This window comes from Anarhichas minor, unplaced genomic scaffold (assembly GCF_050575085.1).
Source record: "Anarhichas minor isolate MPS153535 unplaced genomic scaffold, ASM5057508v1 ptg000030l, whole genome shotgun sequence".
NCBI lineage: Eukaryota > Metazoa > Chordata > Actinopteri > Perciformes > Anarhichadidae > Anarhichas > Anarhichas minor.
In genome coordinates this window covers 1,941,422-1,961,260 of record NW_027466476.1, presented here as the reverse complement: position 1 = coordinate 1,961,260, position 19,839 = coordinate 1,941,422, and the positions used below count along the sequence as shown (strand labels likewise).

The 19,839-nt window shown below is 40.0% G+C and overlaps 2 protein-coding genes across 5 annotated transcripts; both read left to right on the top strand.

Moving 5' to 3' along the window:
- Positions 1 to 2,448: 2,448 nt before the first annotated feature.
- Positions 2,449 to 8,976, top strand: ube2d4 (ubiquitin conjugating enzyme E2 D4). Its single transcript, XM_076105052.1, has 7 exons — positions 2,449 to 2,746; positions 4,124 to 4,187; positions 4,331 to 4,362; positions 4,470 to 4,547; positions 4,674 to 4,779; positions 6,133 to 6,226; positions 6,360 to 8,976. The coding sequence occupies exons 1-7, from the start codon at positions 2,723 to 2,725 to the stop codon at positions 6,403 to 6,405; spliced, it is 444 nt and encodes a 147-aa protein (XP_075961167.1). The 5' UTR covers positions 2,449 to 2,722; the 3' UTR covers positions 6,406 to 8,976.
- A 487-nt stretch (positions 8,977 to 9,463) lies between these two features.
- On the top strand, positions 9,464 to 17,920 carry dbnlb (drebrin-like b). Of its 4 annotated transcripts, XM_076105048.1 has the most exons (15): positions 9,465 to 9,623; positions 11,380 to 11,435; positions 11,673 to 11,785; positions 11,868 to 11,942; positions 12,211 to 12,360; positions 12,949 to 13,026; positions 13,437 to 13,588; positions 13,708 to 13,759; positions 14,002 to 14,073; positions 14,369 to 14,492; positions 14,809 to 14,925; positions 15,287 to 15,361; positions 15,574 to 15,632; positions 16,032 to 16,143; positions 16,678 to 17,920. In XM_076105048.1, the coding sequence occupies exons 1-15, from the start codon at positions 9,541 to 9,543 to the stop codon at positions 16,812 to 16,814; spliced, it is 1,455 nt and encodes a 484-aa protein (XP_075961163.1). In that variant the 5' UTR covers positions 9,465 to 9,540; the 3' UTR covers positions 16,815 to 17,920. The 4 variants fall into 4 exon arrangements, with proteins under 4 accessions (XP_075961164.1, XP_075961163.1, XP_075961165.1 ...); XM_076105049.1 differs by lacking the exon at positions 15,287 to 15,361 and having other exon boundaries at positions 9,464 to 9,623; XM_076105050.1 differs by lacking the exon at positions 14,809 to 14,925.
- The last annotated feature ends 1,919 nt before the right edge of the window (positions 17,921 to 19,839 follow it).

Genomic DNA, 19,839 nt, shown 5'->3' with positions numbered 1-19,839 from the left:
TAAAACTTATAATGCTATTTAATAAGCACATCCTTGAAGCTATAAATGTTTATATGATTGCATCATTTAATACTTGTAGGACAAAAAAACATGCACCGTGTAGCAGCTTGTTTTAATATCCGAAACACAAGAAGAAGACAAGGGGAAGCTTCACTTTTCTCTTGTAATGGACTTTCCGTTATTGATCCAAGTTAGTAAAACTAATAGTGATACCCGCAAAAGCAAAAGGAAGATTTGAGGAATAATTCAGAGATTTTCTAGGTCAAAGGCCACCTTAACACTGACAAGCAAAATCAAATCACAGCTAAGGAAATGAGCCATGAAACATTGATTGCTCCCCTACATAATAAACCCTTTTTTCCAGTTGCTTAGCTCAAGAATTATTTGATTGTGCAGAGTGCTGACTTCACTGCAAACATGAGCACTGCTTGCACATATTGCCTGAGTGTATAATCAAATCAAGACCATTGATACAAGGAGTGAACAAATATCTCTTAGTATGTGGGAACAATGGAACTTTGTTCCATAAGAGTGTCCTCAGAAATCTAATACACTGACCGAAGGTAGAACACCTCTGGGGACTGAGAACCCAGCTTGTGCTCAGCGTTAATTGGTTGTGATTTTATTGGATAATTCAGACATTAGCAAGATCCATTTAAGTTAATTTTGAAAATGACAGTGACCATGTGCTTTGTCAAGGCAATCGCAACCATGGGAAAAGTGCCATCGAGAGGAATATACTTAAGTTAAGACGCAGCTTTAGCATAATTGCAGCAATAAGTGGAATGCTTTCTGTTATACAATGGAACTTCTACTAATGATGATTCATGTGACCAAAGAGACAGATCACTGGAGTCTTTTCAGTTCATGGTTTCAAATAACAGCACTATAGGCTATATTCCTCATGAGACAGGTCAACTAAGCTCCAACTCCCACCCATATCATCCCAGTTCTGACTCACTCACGCCTTGGCTCATACATCAATTTGGAACTTGGGGCACCAGCCCTGTAACAAAAAACTCAACTTCTGCTTATAGGTGGGAAATTCCCCATACAGGTCAGTGATATGTTGCTTTATAGAAACCACAACATCTCTTGCTTATTGCTTTGAAAGTTTACAAGGTAGCATCACCCCATAACTGAAGGGCTCACTATCTGTCCACTACGAACCCTGTAGGTTTAAAGTACACAGTAGCAAGCAAACCAATGTGATTTGAGATTTCAGAGGAAGCTGCAGAAGAGTGACTGTGGGAGGCTTTGTGAACTGAGGCTTCAAGCCAACAACGTGTGGGCTTGACTGTGTCTGAAAACCTCATGCTGATAAATGGCCTCTCCAAGAAGACCAACTCAGAACACAAGGCCCCTGCTGCACAAGACGCAAACTGCTACCTCTGCTGCTGGCTGAATCTGATTACAGGCAGGCCCTGAGGACAGGCAGGTCATTGAGAGCACAGAGATGAGCAAACAATAAGATATTATCTGAAGGAATCTTCAGCTTTCCAAAGGAAAATGGTCCCTCTCAGTGTCACATTGACGATAGGATCCTCAACCTGACACTGAATCAGCCATTTAAGAAGAATGAACACTGTGACCCATTCATACATACTCACTAAAATAATGAGAGCTCTTTTTTCACTCTTGTTTAAGACATATAAAGGGAAGCTCATGAGGCTTTGCAAGACAAGGCTGTGCAGAAACCAGAGCATGCAGCTGACTCAGATGAATATGCCTTTACAATGATTGGGTATTGAATGAACAATTCTATAGTCTTTTTCTTTAGTCTTGTGTTTGCGTAAATAATACATTTATTTGGCTTTATTGTACTTTGCTTCTCCATTGTCATGCACTTTCACCCCGGAGCAAATTCGTTTCGAAACAAAACTTTAATGAATTAAGTTATTCCGAGCATGTAGCAACTGATTTCATAAATGACACAGAAGATCTTGCAAACACGTTTTCTGGTCAAAGCTGTACATTATCCATTCTGGCCATAGCTTTCCTATGTGTGTTTTTGTTCTTTTCAAATAGTGACATCTTGTGGACGCCTGGCCTCAATAATTGTGCTGTATATGTTTTGGGAATGTATTCCCCTGTTGTTACAACCCTGCATTCTTAGCTCTAGTAATAGTGCTGTTAACTTGATGAGGATGATGATTGCATTATTGATGATTTAAATATATATATTCAAATAGAGAATAACGTTTGATTTAAGGCAGCATATGTGATATAGTGGCAAACAGACTGGAGAACATAAGTAACATGCAGTTGTTTTCTCGAAATTACCATTTGGATTATCTGCGTTAAGTGTTGGAAGTGATTTAACTTTGATTTCGTGATGGGGACCGTATTAAAACTGTTAAAAAAAACTAATAATGTACAGTATTTCAGAACTACAGTCATGGAAGTCGTAGCCTCGTCGTCGTTCACAAAAGAAAAGTCTCGCGATATTACCACAACCCGTTTGACAGGCAGGAGGTGAGAAGCGAGACAGCAAAATATTCCGGTTGTTCTGTTGTAAGCGAACGAAAGATCAACATTTACCATACCATTTGTCGCTTTTATTGAACTAGAAACAAACCAAGCCTACTGTAACGTTATATCACACGTGATTTCCTGATTATACGTTAGGTGAGATTAGGAAGTACGCGGCCACAGAAGCCGAATTATATGAGTGAAGGGCTAGCTGTTAGCTGGCTAGCTACATAGCATAGCCATTGATGCAATGGCGTTGAAACGAATCCAGAAGGTGAGTGTATATATTTCTTTCATGTGCTACCCTTACCCGGTGTTTTTTCTGAGCACAGGGCCCTCTATTAAGACCACATCAGTGTGTTGCTTTGTATTTATTATTTCCGTAGAATTGCTTGTTTTGTGCTCATTTTTAAAGACAATTCACAGACAAAGACGAGCTAACCGCTGGTGGCCATGTTGGTGCATTGCTACCGTGCTGTTAGCTATGAATAACAACTCAAACAGCGCCATTATGTTAAAAGCTAGCTACGCTTTGTTTACGTTTAGGTGAATATTTACCCGTGTTACTTTTGACATTCAGCACCTTATGAATACTTACGTAACGGTGGCTAACATGCTAAACAAGTCGTGTCGTAGTGCAGCGCTAGGCTAACGTCTCTGGTTTGACTGATTGACGTTTAACGTTACAGGATTTGGTTTTAATATCTTAGCTTGACAGTTGTCTTTATCCTTGTGGTTGCTCACTAGTAGTATGGCTGGTGATGTTTTTAGTTGCTGAATGACAGATGCTTGCTTGTTGCCAAAATTGAAACTCTAGTGTCGGCGTTGCCATATATGGAATGGCAAATGGGCCAGTGGAGCAGGCCACGGTGTGTATTTATATAACAGAATAGATAGGCTTACTTTCAGGAGATGTTAAATAACGGGCTTTATTTCTATGTAACCATCTGTTGTTTTGCTGTCAGTGCGTTGAATGTAATGCTGTGGCGGTTGACTCTAGCCGTTACATTTTATGTGAATACAATAAACGGAATTTAACATTCGAGTGTATTCCTTTTATTTGATTATTTCTGTAGAACATTTTTGTTCCTTTTCTATTGAGCTTTGTAACCTTTGTAGTTAACATCTATGGCCCGAACTGCACTGATGACTAAATTATTTATGAAGCCATCTGTCCCAAAACAACTATTTACTTGTCAACAACCTCAGAGCTAGAGTTTGGTCGATATCCGGTTTGTCCGGTTCGTTGTACTAGCTTGCACCCGTTTGATTTTATGCAAACTGGTGAACCAATGTTCAGACAACTTTACCTCCCTGTAACTCATCCTGTCAGACTGGACTGATAAACCTCTGCAAGTGTAGTTAAGTAGAGTTTACCAATGACTCATCACCTTTATAAATGTTGGTAAAATTATGTTATTATTATTATTATTATTATTATAGCATATTGCCCTAATGATGAGGCTCAAGCATCATCATATTTACTTGTGTACCCACATGTACACGATATAAATACAAATTAAACTACCACTCTGTTTTCAAACCTAACTTAAAGTGTATGTTATTTCCCTGCAGAGAGCCCAGGTGTCGCAATACATCAACTGACTAATAGATTCAAGGCTCATTCATTATGTGATTGTTGTGTCTTTAGGAGCTGTCTGACCTGCAGAAGGACCCACCTGCTCAGTGCTCTGCTGGACCAGTTGGGGAAGATTGTAAGTAGTGAGGAAATTGCTGCATCAGTTTATGCCTGAACGTAATACCTCTTTGAGATTACAACAGAAGTCATTGTGCTTAAGAATGTTTCATCCATATATATATATATATATGCTAAATGCATTATAAATCTTTTCCCCAGTGTTTCATTGGCAGGCAACAATAATGGGTCCGGTAAGTGAAACTGTAGCTAAAACCAATGGAATAATGATTTAAATATTACAAAAACAATTCCATTTTCTGTCGACTAACTTGTCTCATTTTTGTTTTTATTTCAATAGAGTGACAGCCCTTATCAGAGCGGAGTGTTTTTCCTCACCATTCACTTCCCGACAGATTACCCCTTCAAACCACCCAAAGTGAGTGGGTCTATGTCTTATGTGTCACATGTTTCAACTCACTTCTCATTCATTCATTTATAGTGTGATAACTGGTAATTGGCTTCGCTGGATCATTACAACATTGTTTTTTCCGATTTGTCACAGGTTGCATTCACAACAAAAATTTACCACCCTAATATCAACAGCAATGGAAGTATTTGTCTGGATATACTGAGATCACAATGGTCACCTGCACTTACAGTATCAAAAGGTAAGTGATAATACAGTATTCATATTAGCGTATTGACATTTGTATTTGTTAAAACAGTGGTGAATGTTGGCTAGCACTAGCCAGCACAACCACAGCACTAGGGCCCCGACTCTTGTCACAGCAGAATGTGATGCAAGCAGTATTAGAGGTACAATATACGAGATTGGGAGTGTTTCTATTTCCTCGCAAACTACAGCAAAAGTGCTGACGGAGAGATGCAAATACCAACACACACACACAGGTAGAGCAACTTCATTCTCTGCTCAGGTAGACATTACTCCACTATATCTTTTCATTGCAAGTAGCTGTTTGCTGCTATATTAATGCTCTGCATCATGGATATTACACCTTTAATGTTATTAGCTACAATTCAGTTTTACGAGTCAACATGTCCACTTGTAGAAGGGTTTTAGAGGATGTGAAAGTGACCACAATCACTTTGCACAGGGTGGCAACACGGCAAACATTCAGCATACATTTGAAATATCTCAAATTTTACCGCTTAAATAGATTCAGAAAGAACAGCTGAGAATACATCACTGCTATTTGGTGAGACAGGTGAAGTCCTGACTATGAAACCTGACTATAAAATTGTCATTTTGTCGAAAGTATGTTACATTTTCAGGTAAAATTATACCTTTTGATTCTTTTTTTGGACCATTTAAGTGTCACAATCTTGATTACCTTTCAGTTTCAGTACTCTGGCTGAAGTTCAAAGCTCTTGTATGCCGTCAGCTGGTGTTGAGTGTTCTTCCCCAGTGCTACAATACTGTACATGTAAATGGCAGAAAATTTGACTTCTTACCTCATTGCAACATCCAAAGACCACTTACCCTTTAAGTGCATTGTATGGATCACACCCGACTCTGAATACTTCCCATTCATAGCAGGCATTATGTGGAAGAGTGATGTTGCCACCAAAGTCTTTTTCCCCCCAATTGGACTTTTTCCAGTCTCATGTGAAATGTCAAACCAGGTCTATGAGATAAAGAAAGGTCAAGTCGGAACAAATCCTGGAACAAATGAAGTTCTGATCAACTTTTCAATTTAAAATTATGTCTTATAGAATACATAAAAAATACAGTATGAGTGAATAACTCGGTGCCTTTTAATTATTTGATCATTATTCTCAAGGCACAAACATGATCAGATATATTATTCGGTATTTGTCCATGTGTATATATATTGATATTCCATTTGATCAATATTGCTTTGCCCGATTGTGATGAATATCCAAAGTCAGAATCACACATGGCTGCGCTGGTATTAAGAGTAGCCAGTAAATCCACTGTCATTGTCCAACTGGGTTTCTGTTAATGTAATCTAATTACTTTTTGATTCACTCTTCCACAGTATTATTGTCTATCTGCTCTCTTCTTTGTGATCCAAACCCGGACGACCCACTGGTACCAGAGATCGCCCATACGTACAAGGCTGACAGGGAAAGGTAAGTGTAAAACATGAATGACGTCTCTCAGCTTTGATCACTGTCATTACTGTCTTATTATTTTTTGGAGATTACGTTCTTAGTTTTCTAGGTCACCTGAACCCTTTTTCCAAACTTTGCATATATTTTACAGGTACAACAAATCAGCAAGAGAATGGACACACAAGTATGCAATGTGAAAATGCCAGGGAGATCAAAATAGAGAAGAAAAGAAACACGTTTGATTTGTAACTTGAGGCAAATGAGCAACAGAGGTGATGATGAGGAGGAGGAAGTGATACAATGAGGTACAGTGCCACCTGGCTTTCCATGTGCTGAGCTGCTACCATGTGCTGTCCTTCATGACTTGTGTGAATCTGCTGAGCAGGACCTGATGGGCTCCTTAAAGCACTCCCATATGGAATACCGGAAACTCTTCACAGTCCATACCGCCACACTCAGACTTTAAACTGTTACTCCCGCTATTGTGATTTTCACCATTGTTGTTGCTATTCATACTCATCATTTTCACTGTCAATGAGTCATATTGTTGTGCTGTTCTGAAGCAAAATGTTTGATTTGTTTTTGGAGATAGGCTCTCCCTTCATTTTCAGAGGTACTGTCTGTGTCCCACTGGATGTCTTGTTATTGCTGTATTTCCATGTATTTAGTGGCCTTTCTGTGTTATGATTTTTGGTATATGTGCAATTGAGGCAGAATGTTCCCTGTTAAACTCAAAATGGTGCAGTACCATTACCAGCAGCTGATCTGTTGGCTCATACTGTCTCTACCCCGTAACAATGTGAAAGATGCAACGAAGGATTGGTCTCTTATCACTCACACTGCATTTTAAATTGCAATAGTATTTAGTGGTTTTGAGGACACTGTTGAGGCGAATGTCAACTCCCATTTTTCTCACACATGATGTCATTGCCCTTCTATCCTGTATAACACCGATGGCTGGTATCCACAGTGCACACAATACTACTGTTTGACTTATTACTTGTTGTTTAGCTATGAACATGGCTACTCTTTGGTATATAGCTGAGTTGTGTGCCACCTCCTCAGTACAGTTACTCAGGTATCAAACCAAATCATCAGCCTTTACATGCAGTGACTCATTGTGAGAAAAATGGCCAGGTCCCTTATCATCAGGCTTCTTAAAAAATGTACTGATCCAAGTTCACTGGTTTGTTCATATACTAGAAAAAGTTCACCCTGAAGAGACAAAATGATGAAAGAAGGATCCGCACTCCTGAAGTTCTTTATGCGTATAGGCCCCGACGGTCTGTGTTGCACAAAAATATGCGGTCCCAAAAGTAGTCATTTTGTCTCTGAGAGGGCTTTTTTATTATCCCTCTCAAGTTCTTTTCGTTTCCATCTTCATTTTTTTTTTTTTAGCAACATTTGGATGCGAGTAGCTTTTAAACGATGCCGTTACTCATGGACATAAGAACTTAAACAGACGTGGCATTTTTCAGAACCTAGTCATATCAAGTCATGTGCATCTTGTTACTTGAGGTGAAGAAATACAGTTTTCATGACAATTTCATCTGCTTTAAACATCAAGTGATGTGACGATTGTCAGCATTTCTTTATGTTTGTATTCGGGTCTACAAAGGTTTGTTTTGTTTTGGGATTAACAATCCACACTGGCAGTACAACAGTTTGTCTCGTTGAAACATTGGTGACCGTTTGTATTGTACCTTTGAAAGCTTTAGTGATAGGTAATTTCATTTTCATTCATGTCACCAGAATTGAACAAGATTGTGATGTGTCATAATGTAATATTGGTTTTAATATAATTCATTGTGGCTGTTGGGTAAAATAGTTCTTTTCTTTCTTTCTTTCTTTTTTCTTTGTCACACTCATAATGTGCTGATGCTGCCAATATAAAGGGAATTGTTTGACATTATAAAGGGGAAGACATTTAGCTTTTGAGGCATTATTGAGTGGATTCACCCAGATAGGTCCATACTAAAGCATGAACATTTTAGAAGCTTTGATTGTAGAATTAACACCATGGTTCAGGCACCAAATTTTCATCATTGTCAGCTGCTGTAGAGAAAATTATCAAAAAAAAGTCATTTTGAAAATACAGTATATGCTAAAAGGTTTTGAAAATATATCCTCAAAATGCAGTGAAAGTCTTTTTTTCTGCTACCAGACCACAATTGAAAATGACTTGCTTAATAGTACTAGTTCAAACTTTGTGTGCATTGTTCGTCTGGCTATTTATTTGAGAGCAGAGTATCTTCCAACTGTACCAATGAATGCAGCCTCAATTCTTCATGTGAGTGGTGCGGCATTGACTTCCTTTGTCCAGTGTGCTCAATAGAGTTTATATAGGCAGCTTGGCATGCTTTGCACTCTGGCGAACCTTCTCACAGCCATTTGCCAGATATCAGGGATTTCGTTACAATTCATCTGCCTAACACCTGTCTAAAATTTTAGCCTTAACCCTCATTTTGTATATATATATAGAAAACATTGTCATGAACTGTAAATTTGCTATCAGGGCTGTATCCCCCAAATGGGTGATTCATTTCATCAAAAGACATGGAAACCTGCTTGAACAGTAACAATATTTTTGTTGAAAATGACAACCTGGCTTTCTCTTGACAGCAGGACCAGCCTTCATGCATCTCAAAATTTGGAATATGTCTGCTTGAAATGCCACCATGAACGTCCACTTGTCCTCACATAGCCTACACAAGATAACTATTGACCTTGTCATAACATATAAATAAAGCTCATCTTGGTTTACCGTTGTCTGCAGTCATTTTTGTGTCTTTATGATGTAATACCTATTGATGGTATTAAAGGAGGAGTGGATGACTAGAAATAACCAGAAACACTTGTTAATAAGCTAAAAGTTAAGCGAATATCGTACAGCTACGTGTACTGATTTTGTTCTCCACTTCCAACGTTTCCCCTCATTTTACTAATTTTTACATCGGCACACTGCTCTAGGGTGCGTTTAATTCAGTGAGCTCTCAAGCGGGGTCTGTGCGGTGCAGACAGCATAATCTTTGTACAGACCGGTATTTTCTTATTTCTCACTTTACTAAAGTCAGAATGTTGTGCAATCTAAATAATTATTCGGAAATTGTACTGCGCAGATACATGGCCGAGTTCAATTTAAAAAAATGCAAACTAGCTCCGTGCTGGCGGAGTGTCCCGTTACGCAATATGCAGGACTCCGTGGCTAACATGTAGCCACTAGCTACAACTAGTCCATCGCTGCACAGCTGAAAGTCAGCGTCATCGCCACTCCTCCCAATAGGAAGGGCGCATCCCGGATAGCTAGCTGGCTAGCTGTACTCCGCACAACGATGGCAGTTAATCTCAGCAAAAATGGCCCCGCATTAACATCTGCATTCAACGAAGTGGTAGATGAAAAATCCAACACCAACTGGTAAGGAGCAGTCTTTTCAAAAACAGCACTAGCGCGTGTGTAGGAGGCGTTATGTTAGCGTCAGTGTTGGCTAGCATTGAGCTGTTCGTCAAGTAACGTTAAGTTAACGGTAACCTAACGGTAGCTAGTAATATTGTTAATCAGCTAGGTACACTGACCAACCAACGGGCTAAACACTTCGTCTAAGTCATGTCTTGCCTGTATTTTATTAAACTATTCGTACGAGTTTGTCATGAAATTGGATTAATAGGTTGATGGCTACCACCACCCACTTCCTGGTAAGATATCAGAAGTTAAAAAGGCCAACATGTGAAAGTCATATCCAGGAACTTCCTCTTAGCGCTACCTCACGTTACAGAAGTGCGTGTTGCTTTGAGGTTGAAAACAAACCCGTTGATGACAGCGACAGTGTTTAACGATGACCTGAATTAATTGATCGCAAACGAGGCAATTGTCCAGGGAATCCTGGTGGCCATATATTCAGTCCTAAAAGTTGTCTATTTTTAGGCTGTGATTTGGACAGCCACCTTGCTGTTTCTATAGTTTTTTTTTCTAAAGTAATTATCATGTAAATTACAATGTAGTCATATCACCTGGTTGCATGACAATAACACAATCTCATACGTTTCTGTATGAGATGAGGCCAAATGATGATTCGTCTGTGTACTGAGGCAAAACCAGAGCATCTATGGTTTTCTATTTAGTAAGACCCGAAGGCCTGGAATATTATTTGCAACCATAATTGTTTGCTGTTGAATTAGAGCTGTAAATAAAGACTTTCTTCATCAATTCATCCCTAGATTATTTTCTGTATTAATGGAACAGTTGTTTTGAAAAATGCCAATATTAGATATTCAGTTTCCAATCATTTACAACAAAGAAAAGCATTAAATCCATACAGATTTAGGATATTTTTGCTTGGAAAAATCCCTGAAATGTTAATCAATTATTGAAATTGTTGCATATTAACTTCATGGCACTGACCTAGTTGTTTCAGCTCTATATCAAATTATAGTTGTATCCCTCCCTCATCCTCTAATAGTCAGTCCTGACTATAATTGTGTGACGTTGTAACCTGGGACACAGGAAGACACACGATTAACTGAGTTCAGACCAAACTGTTGTTGCTGCTGTAGCGTTAGGACCTCGTAGGCAAACTGAACATTCTGGCAAAGATTGGAGTGTAGAGCTGAGATAGATGTACAGCAGGAGCTTGATGGGTCTCAGGTATGCAGGTTGATTGGCAGCAGGAGAGAATTGAGTGCTACACGCGCACACACACACACACACACACACCCAAACAGAGAAAGGACAAACGAGACCATACAAGAAACAGAAGGAAAGGGAAAACAGCAGACTCCCTAAAATAAATGGAGCAGCCCAGCCAAACCCTGACTATATTACTGGCTGTTATATTACTCGGTACTGTAATACAACAATAAAGGCCAGAGATTAAATTATAAACTTACTGAAACAACCAACCAATTTAGCTATAACCTGTAAAAATGACTAACATGGCTGATTTTAATTGGTTTTAAAATGGCAGCAGTATTGTATTGACACTACCATACTTGTGTAAAATGTATCCTGTTGGAATAGGGCTTAGCTTGGGGGTGATGTTGCATAAAATCTGTGTACAAAACTTCCATTGTTTCGTATCAAATGTTGCACATCAACCTCTGGAACGAAACCCTTGTCTGTCTCAGTGTGAGCCGTTTAGCTGGTATTTTAATATCCTTAATCCTGTTTTTCACAGGGCCTTGTTCACCTACGAGGGAAACAGTAATGATATCCGCCTGGCAGAAAAGGGAGGTGAGTAACTGAGTAGATATTGTTAACGGGGGTTTTATGGTCTCAACACGATGTTATCAAATGTCTGCAGGAATTTCACCGTCAACATTTCAGTACAGCATGCAGTACTGAAACGTCAGCACAAAAGGAATGCTTGCCGCTGCTTTCTCACCCCATAATTTGTTAGAAGAAAAATGCCCAGGGTTACACAACCAACCACAGCAGCCATTTGACTTTTCCACAATGTTTATTTGTCAGATGGAGGACTGGAGGAGTTGGTTGAAGAGTTGAACAGTGGAAAAGTGATGTATGCTTTCTGCCGGGTCCAGGATCCAAATTCTGGCCTGCCTAAATATGTCCTCATCAACTGGGTTTGTGCTCCACTTAACTATTGTACATTTGTTTGTCTTCTTTGAAGTGTCCCTCCTGGAAGAGTCATTCTTTGTGTTTCAGACTGGAGAAGGAGTGAAGGACGCCAGGAAAGGATTATGTGCAAACCATGTCAGCTCCATGGCCAATTTTCTTAGGGTAACATTGCACCAAGTTTTGAGTCTATTTTTCGAATATACATTTCAATTTCAATCTGTTTGTTTGCATGTAGGCCAGTCTGCATGTTAGTGATGGTTTTGAGCTAGACTAAACACAAAGAAATCATGGGTGTCAGCGTCCTTCATATCATATCATATCAGCAAACAGCACACAATTGGGTGGCGCATGCATAAATCAAGATAACAACTGTAGGTGTTTCTCTATTTGTGCGAGCATTAAAATGAACTTTTATTGAATGGTGTTACAGGGGGCCCATATCACAATAAACGCCAGAGCAGAAGAGGACGTGGAGCCCGAGGTGATCATGCAAAAAGTGGGCAACACCTCCGGAGCCAACTTCAGCTTCCACAAAGAATCTTCCAGCCGCTTCCAGGACAGCGGTCCTCAGGGTCCAGTGGTATGCAGCGCATGCAGTTCCTGCCTTGTGCCCTCCTGTTCGCTTATGTTTCATGCTAGAAAGATAAGCAGAGGGTTAGATCTTAACTAGGCTCCTTAATCTCAAGACATGGATACATTTGAAATGTTTGTTTTTACTTCTTTGTTATGACCATACACACTCAAGCAGCTCTCTCACTGGAAACAAGTTTCAACAAACAAACTCTCCAAAGGAGAAAACCTGGAAGATGCTGGCCTACATCAATGTTCTCTACACAAAAGAAAGCAACCATTGGTTCATATCTGATAGTTACTAAAAGATCAAAACAACTCGCACTATATATATTAGACACACTGTGTGTTAATATTTTAACCAAATGTCTGGTGTGACATCAGTTAGAGAGAAGATAAACGTTAACCTTTTTATCCAGTTAATGAATAACGACAATGAAGACTGAATAATGATGAACAAAAAAAAGGGATGAGTTAGGTTTAGGTTAAATATGCTGACAAGCTGTTCTCATAGTTGGATCCCACTGTATTTAGTTTTTCTTTTTATAATGTAAAAATGTTTACACAATGGTATCAAGTTGTCGTTTCCTTCATGTAGGGCTCAGTGTACCAGAAGACCAACGCCATGTCCGAAATCAAAAAGACCAACAAGGGCAACTTCTGGGCTCAAGCAGAGGTAGGCTCCTGAACTTATTAAGCTGCTGCAGACTTCAACTTCACCTCTGTGTCAAAAATACCTTAAAAAAAGTTATCTAGACATGTTTTTGAGTTATTGAAATTGCAAGAACTCTTAATATTGCACGAGTTTGCAGTTTTGAAACATTTGACATTTCTTTAAAAAGACTATTAAAAAATACAATGCAGGCAGTTTTTATCCATCACGAATGTAAGTCAGCAAAAGCACTCTTGTAACTTGGTCCTTTGTCTGCAGTTTTTGCTCATCAACCACACCTGTCACAAATGCACCCAGAAAGCGGTGCTCATTGCCTTGCAGTTTTGTTAGATAAACTATTGCGAAATAATGGCTGTAATATTTGCAAGATGCCAAACCCCGTCGCTGACCTTGCTGTCTGACTTGTCTTTTAGAAAGAAGAGGAGAAACGTCGCCTGGAGGAGCGGCGCAAGGATGACGAACAGCGCCAGCACCTGGACAAGGAGACGAAAGACAGAGAGGCCAAGGAGACAGTGCAGAGGGACCAAAGGGACAAGGAGAGGGCCACTATAATCGACCAACAAAAGTAGGTCGAAGCTGAAGGAAATGCACACCGGTTAACACCGTGATGAAGTATCACCTAATCAAAGCGTTGAAATTACAAAGCTTCTTCTCGTCTTCTAAATGGTCTTTTTTATTGAATAGGAAGTACCAGCAGCAGCAGGACCCTGAGAGCAAAGACCAGGAGAAACGCTCGGTGAGTGTCTCACAAGGTTTCACTTTGAGTAAATGGTTTTCAACTGTGAAGTAACCTGACGGATATCAGGACTCGGATGCTAATATGAGGGTGAATGTGGATCGGTGTGAAATTTATATTTCACATTGAGTGCTACCCACTTATCTACGACTATGTTGATAGTTAACTAAGTTTTGGTAGTGCACACATCTTGGTAAGGTAGCTAATGTCAGCCGTGCCAACATTGATATCGACATTATCAGGAGGAGGAGGAGGAGAACCAGGCGGCCCAGAAGAAAGCAATCAAGAGAGGTGAATCTGTGGAGAAGGCCAATGTGAGTTCCCCTTCCTGAAAGCGCTCTCTTCTGGCCGATCTACTTTCCTCTTTATTGCCTATTTCAAAACAAGTGTCTTTCTAATCAAATGGGAACCCTTTGAAGCTCAATGTAACACCTGTGTCCCACTCTTTGCTGCATGAGCTCTCCTTTCTCTGCGATCATTTACGGCGACATCTGTCCGTCCTGTAGTTTTTCTCTCTGCAACACTTCCCACTGCATTATTAATAACCTGCGGCTGTCTAATGCTTATTGCATGTATTGTCTGTTTTCCTTTTCTTTCTTTTTTTTCTAGGAGGCGGCTTCTCTCATCTCTCAGCGTGCTATGAACCCCAGAGAGATGTTCAAGCAGAGAGAGAGGGGAATAACTCCCAGCGACTCAGACGTTCCCTCTGCTGCCCCTGCCAGCCCCCAGCCAGGTATCAGCCGTGCATACACAGTGACCTCTCCATATATGCCGTGTTTGCTTTAAATGTCACAGCCCTTCCTGCGTTACTGCAAAGCTCTCTTAGCCTCGCTCTCAGCTAGCAGAGAGTACAAACCGGGTGAGGAGATTTCCTCCCGACACGGTCTGTCTCAGAGCTTTAACTTTCCATCAGACTGCCTAGTTGTCTCATAGTCATACCAAACGCTGTGTCTCCATCATGGTGTCTGCTCTTCTTCCGTTCAACCGGTCTGCACTATGTTTTTTTATTTTTTGCATGATTTGGGGGTTCCATACGTGTCTCTGCTCAGGGCGTCTGCAAAGCCCTTTTCTGTCTAAGCCAGTGTATGAAAGTGAGCGAGCCAGTTCACCTCAGCGCCAAGCTTCTCCTGTGCCAGCAGGCTCCGCCTCTCCTGTCCGCGCCACAGGTGTGAGCTCTCACATGCACACACACACACACACACACACACACAAACTAGTACATATAAAATGCATACACTACATTTTGGGTGACAGTCTCATACTTAACTTAAAGCTTCATTTGTCATTGTTGTTTCTGTGTGTGATCATCTTCATAATCCTTATAATCACAAATTGCATCATGAGTCATGCTTCCGTTCAATGTGCTTCTTGTTTCCTAAGAAACTTTCAGATTATTGTTTTGTTGTAAGTGCACCATGCCACCAAACCCCTTGTGTCTGAGAGGGGTGGTTGTGTCCGGCCTGTGTGGACTTGTGAATGTGTTCCCCTGTGTACATGCATGTCTGTGCTTGTGTTTTGGGTGATAAGAGCCCGATGTGGATGATGGACAGTCCAGGTGTGAGTATGATGAGCAGGAGGTGACCCCCCAGGAGCAATGTGAAGGTGGGGCCCATTTCACACAACACCACCCTCAGTGTTGAGCATCAGCTTTCCAACCCACCCATCTGCTTCTCATATACATTGTTTTGTGATTTGTCATAAGCACATTATTCCCTGCAGCTAAACGGTGCTGTCAGGATTAGCTGCTGCTGCTGCCACCTGCTGGTAGGTAGACAGCCCCGACACGTCATACTGATGGTAATCTGTCTTTTCAGAGAAGACACTGGCTGCCAACTCCTACGTCCAAGAGACGCCTTGTGAAGAGCCTGCTCAGGTGATTGTTTACTGACTGTTTGTTATATAAAAGAGGTAGCTCAAATCAAGCAACTGATAGATTATAGCTGAGAAAGTGGAGCAACATCCTACCCATGCGAAGCAACACACCTCCAGCTAACATATAGTGCAAGTCTACAAGCAGTAATCAAAGTCGTCCTATTGAAGCTGGACAGTTTTTCAGTGGTCGCACAGTGAATGGCAACATACAAACAATGTAGATAAATAGCTAGATAATGAAATGGAGCTATGCTATGCTAATTATGCTAGCTGTGTAGCCCACGTACCATAGCAAACCACTTCTGTATGTGCAGCCAGCCCAGCAGGGCCTTTATTATATCCAACTTTATTATTTATTAATTACAAAAAAAAAAAAAACTTAAATTGATTCCATTCCCAGGTGGAGGAGAGCAACTCATATGAGGTGACTGCTGAGGTGACTGCTGAGGTGACTGCTGAGGAGACACCAGACAGAGGCACCTGTGCCAGAGCCTTGTATGACTACCAGGCTGGTGAGTTTCTATTTTTATTTTTAATCACAACACCGTAAGAGTAAATGGACTAATTCCTGATTGGTCAAGTAACTGTCACTAAAATTAAAGAGCAACTTAACGACCTGTTTTAGATCGGATGTGCCCCCTTTACACAGAAACTTAGATCTTCATACTTAATTTTTCTGAGCACACAGCGGCACATGTCACAGCCACACACACACACACATCATGTCGCCGGTGTGGAAGTTCTTCAGTGTGAGTGAAAAAGACGTAAAGCTCGCAATTTGTAACACTTGCGAGTCCATAATAAGTTGTGGATGAACAACCTTAAAGACATTTGGAACAACTTTAAGATTAGTTTGAGTGAGAGAAGGTCCTGCAACTTAACAAAAACATCTGTGTATGCTGTCGACTATAGTTCTTAGAAAGAAAGAAAATATGCAAGTCTGACTTTATTTTAATTTATCGTGAATTGACCAAGAAAATTACAATCGGTGCGTCTCTATTGAAAATGTTGTCTGACGTTCACGAGACGCTGCTCTTCTCCTCCAGCTGATGACACGGAGGTCTCATTCGATCCCGACGACATCATCACCGGGATCGAGATGATAGACGAGGGCTGGTGGCGCGGCTACAGCCCAAACGGCCATTTTGGAATGTTCCCAGCCAATTACGTGGAGCTTATGTAGCCCAGCCCCCCCACACCCCCAACCCCCACCCACACCCCCATATTATCACACTGGCAGCCCCAGAGGACATCTGCAGTAAAACGACACACAGTCAGTCCTCACAAACGAGTGAGCTGCGATCCTCCGCATCATGGACGGATGGTAATGGTGGGCCAGAAGCTTTTGAAATCTCGTCTTTTTTTGAAAGCAATTCTATTAAATTGTTGATGTTGTGAGCAACTGATGGCATAGTTTAGGGAATTGTGAAGACCCAAAGTCGGACCAATGCTCCCACTCCCCCCCCCCCCCCCCCCCAAATGACATCTCTTTTCCTATAAATGTGATGCAGTACAAAATCAGCCTTTGTTTAGTCTTTACTTCAGTAGTAACAACACTTCTCGTTCACATTCCTTACAAAGTGACTTCAGTTCTATTTCAGGTATAATTTAGTTGTTACTTGTAGCAAATGTTCCTGTACGTTTCAGGAAAGAAAAATAAAAAATCAAAGATGGCGGTACAAGCTACAGTATAATCCTTTGCCTTGTTTTTGCCTTTCTTTACTGGCAGACTGAACTTTCCTTTTTTTATGTGATTGATCCTTGTTTGAACTATGTTTTAGTACCGATATTTAAAACAAACCAGATTATGTTTGCTGTGCTCTGGGTGGATTTAGTGGGGAATGCATAAAACGGTTCAGTTCCCTTTAACTGTGACTTTTTATGGTTTTCATTCATTCGTCATCTGAACCAGATTATTTCAACATATTTAACATTTCAGGGACGAGCTAAAGAGAAGAAAACAAAGTCAGCATTATTTTCCTTTGTGTGGATCTCGCTGGTCTGAGGTTGAATTTGAGTGCGTTACAGATCTCTATTAAGTCATTTGTGCTGTTGCGGTGCCATTACGACGGGAAGTGAATGCAGTGACATTTTAAATGAAAATTTCCATGTTCACTGTTTATATCATGGAACAAAATTCTTGCTCTTTTAAGCTTTGAGGTCAGTCCATAAAAGGAAAAATGAATTATATTGAGTAGAAAATGGCATGTATCCATTGCATTATTGTTATTTTTTTCCAGAGTCTATTGTAATGCACAGACATTCTTCATAATAAAATAAATAACCAAAGTCGTGTTGTCACATCTTTTCAGAGAGGCTGAGCATATCGTAGGCAGCATTCATTTTAGAAAAGCTTGAGATAACATGGTGAACCTTTAGGGATTTTCAGAGGTCTAACAGGAACTCAGACGTATACACAGACACGGTATGTGCTCGACAATCTGTTTCCTGGAATGAGGCAACAGCTGGGGAATTCACCTCTAATGCATAGGTTTCATTTTCACACGAAAAATCAGATTTTGTCTCCCACATCCTTCATTTAAATCTTTGTTAGGCTGAATGGCAAAATATGTGTTCCAACTATTTTAAATAAATACATAACAAATCTGTATAAAATATATATTTACAATATATATTTTTATTCAGTCTATTCATCAGTAATCGCAGAGGTTATGTTGGATTTTCACTGTGTTTAAGACATTTGCTATCAATTGCTAATCTTTTATTGTGCAAATCACACTTTTCTGCTGGATATTACTCAAGAAGAAACAAACTGAAATTAGCCTTAAGTAGTGTTTCATTAAAGTCCTCCTGCAAAAGAATGTCATGCATTTTGACACCCACCCATCTAATAGTTCCCAAATATTCAATTTTAGACTTTAAATGTAATTTGATATTAGCTCGTAACTAAATGAATCGACCTATAAAAATATCCACATAAACCTACGCCCTCTAGAAACACCACGTGTGTATATACAGTATATAAAATATTCACTCTCACTGTTTACGACTTACACCTCTGCTTTTCATGATTGCAGATATACTTCTGTTAGTTTGTACTTCTCCCTGGAACAACAGGGTGCGTCTTTAAACCCATTAATTCTGGGAAAAAGCTCATTCTGCTAATGACCGTTTCTCACCATGACTGGAATCATACTCGCCACTTTTCACAACATTTGCAGATTGTTCCCAGGATAGTGACTCACTTCAGACAGGAAATCTTTTGTGTGTTGAATTCACAATATTTTCTCCACACGTTGTCATTTACATTGTGCTTCTCTCATCTCAACCTCATGTTTATCTCAGTGAAAGTCTGAAATGAATAGCTGGGGACTTTCTCGATCTTATAACCGATGTTTTTGCTCATCGTCTCTACATTTGTTGTCGGCTGCAGGAGATAGAATTGAGTTCTGCAAAACACTGAAAATGATATTGAATAAAAAGACAAACTGTAAATGTGTTATTGTAGTTCAAACATTACCACACACAAGTTATTTATTTATTCCTGCATTAGATCAGTCTTGCCCCATGAAGTCTCACTTCTCACTGTGTCGATAAGAATCAGATATCTAATCGAGATGGAATTTTGTATTCCTATATTTCACATCTACATCTTTTATTCATAGGGGAGGTGTGGGAACATAAACAGTTTACGATCACATCTCTTCCATTTTTGCAGCGCGCCTAGTGCAGAAACTCAAAAAGCAAAACAAAAACTTGTTTTGTGTCTTTCAAACCAAAAAAAAATCCCTCTTGAGATTTGGACAGTTTGTAGATATTTGGTTATTTTGACATTTAAATGTTAATCATTTTGAAATGTCATACTCTATCCGCAACAGATGGGGAAATAGGGCATCCCCTTTTAACTAGATCAAAAACATGGGGAGGAAATGTGGATGGTGTCGAGTGCAGCTTCATTATCCGTCAGTGTTTTTATCACAAGATCCTGTCCTTTTATTGAGTGGGGGGCTGACAAAGGAAAATGGAGGGAAAATACAGTAGTATTTTAATGTGACCACAGAAAATACCTGAAAATGTAAAAAAAAATAGAAGAGCAACTGTCTTCTTTAATCAAACGTGAAATCCTTAGGAAGGTAACTTGACCGTGGTGCTGTCCACATGGCCATAAGGAACATAACCTCTTGAGACGACTCCCTTTGACTCATAACAGGGAGTAGAGAAATAGCCGATTGTTTTCTTACCACTCA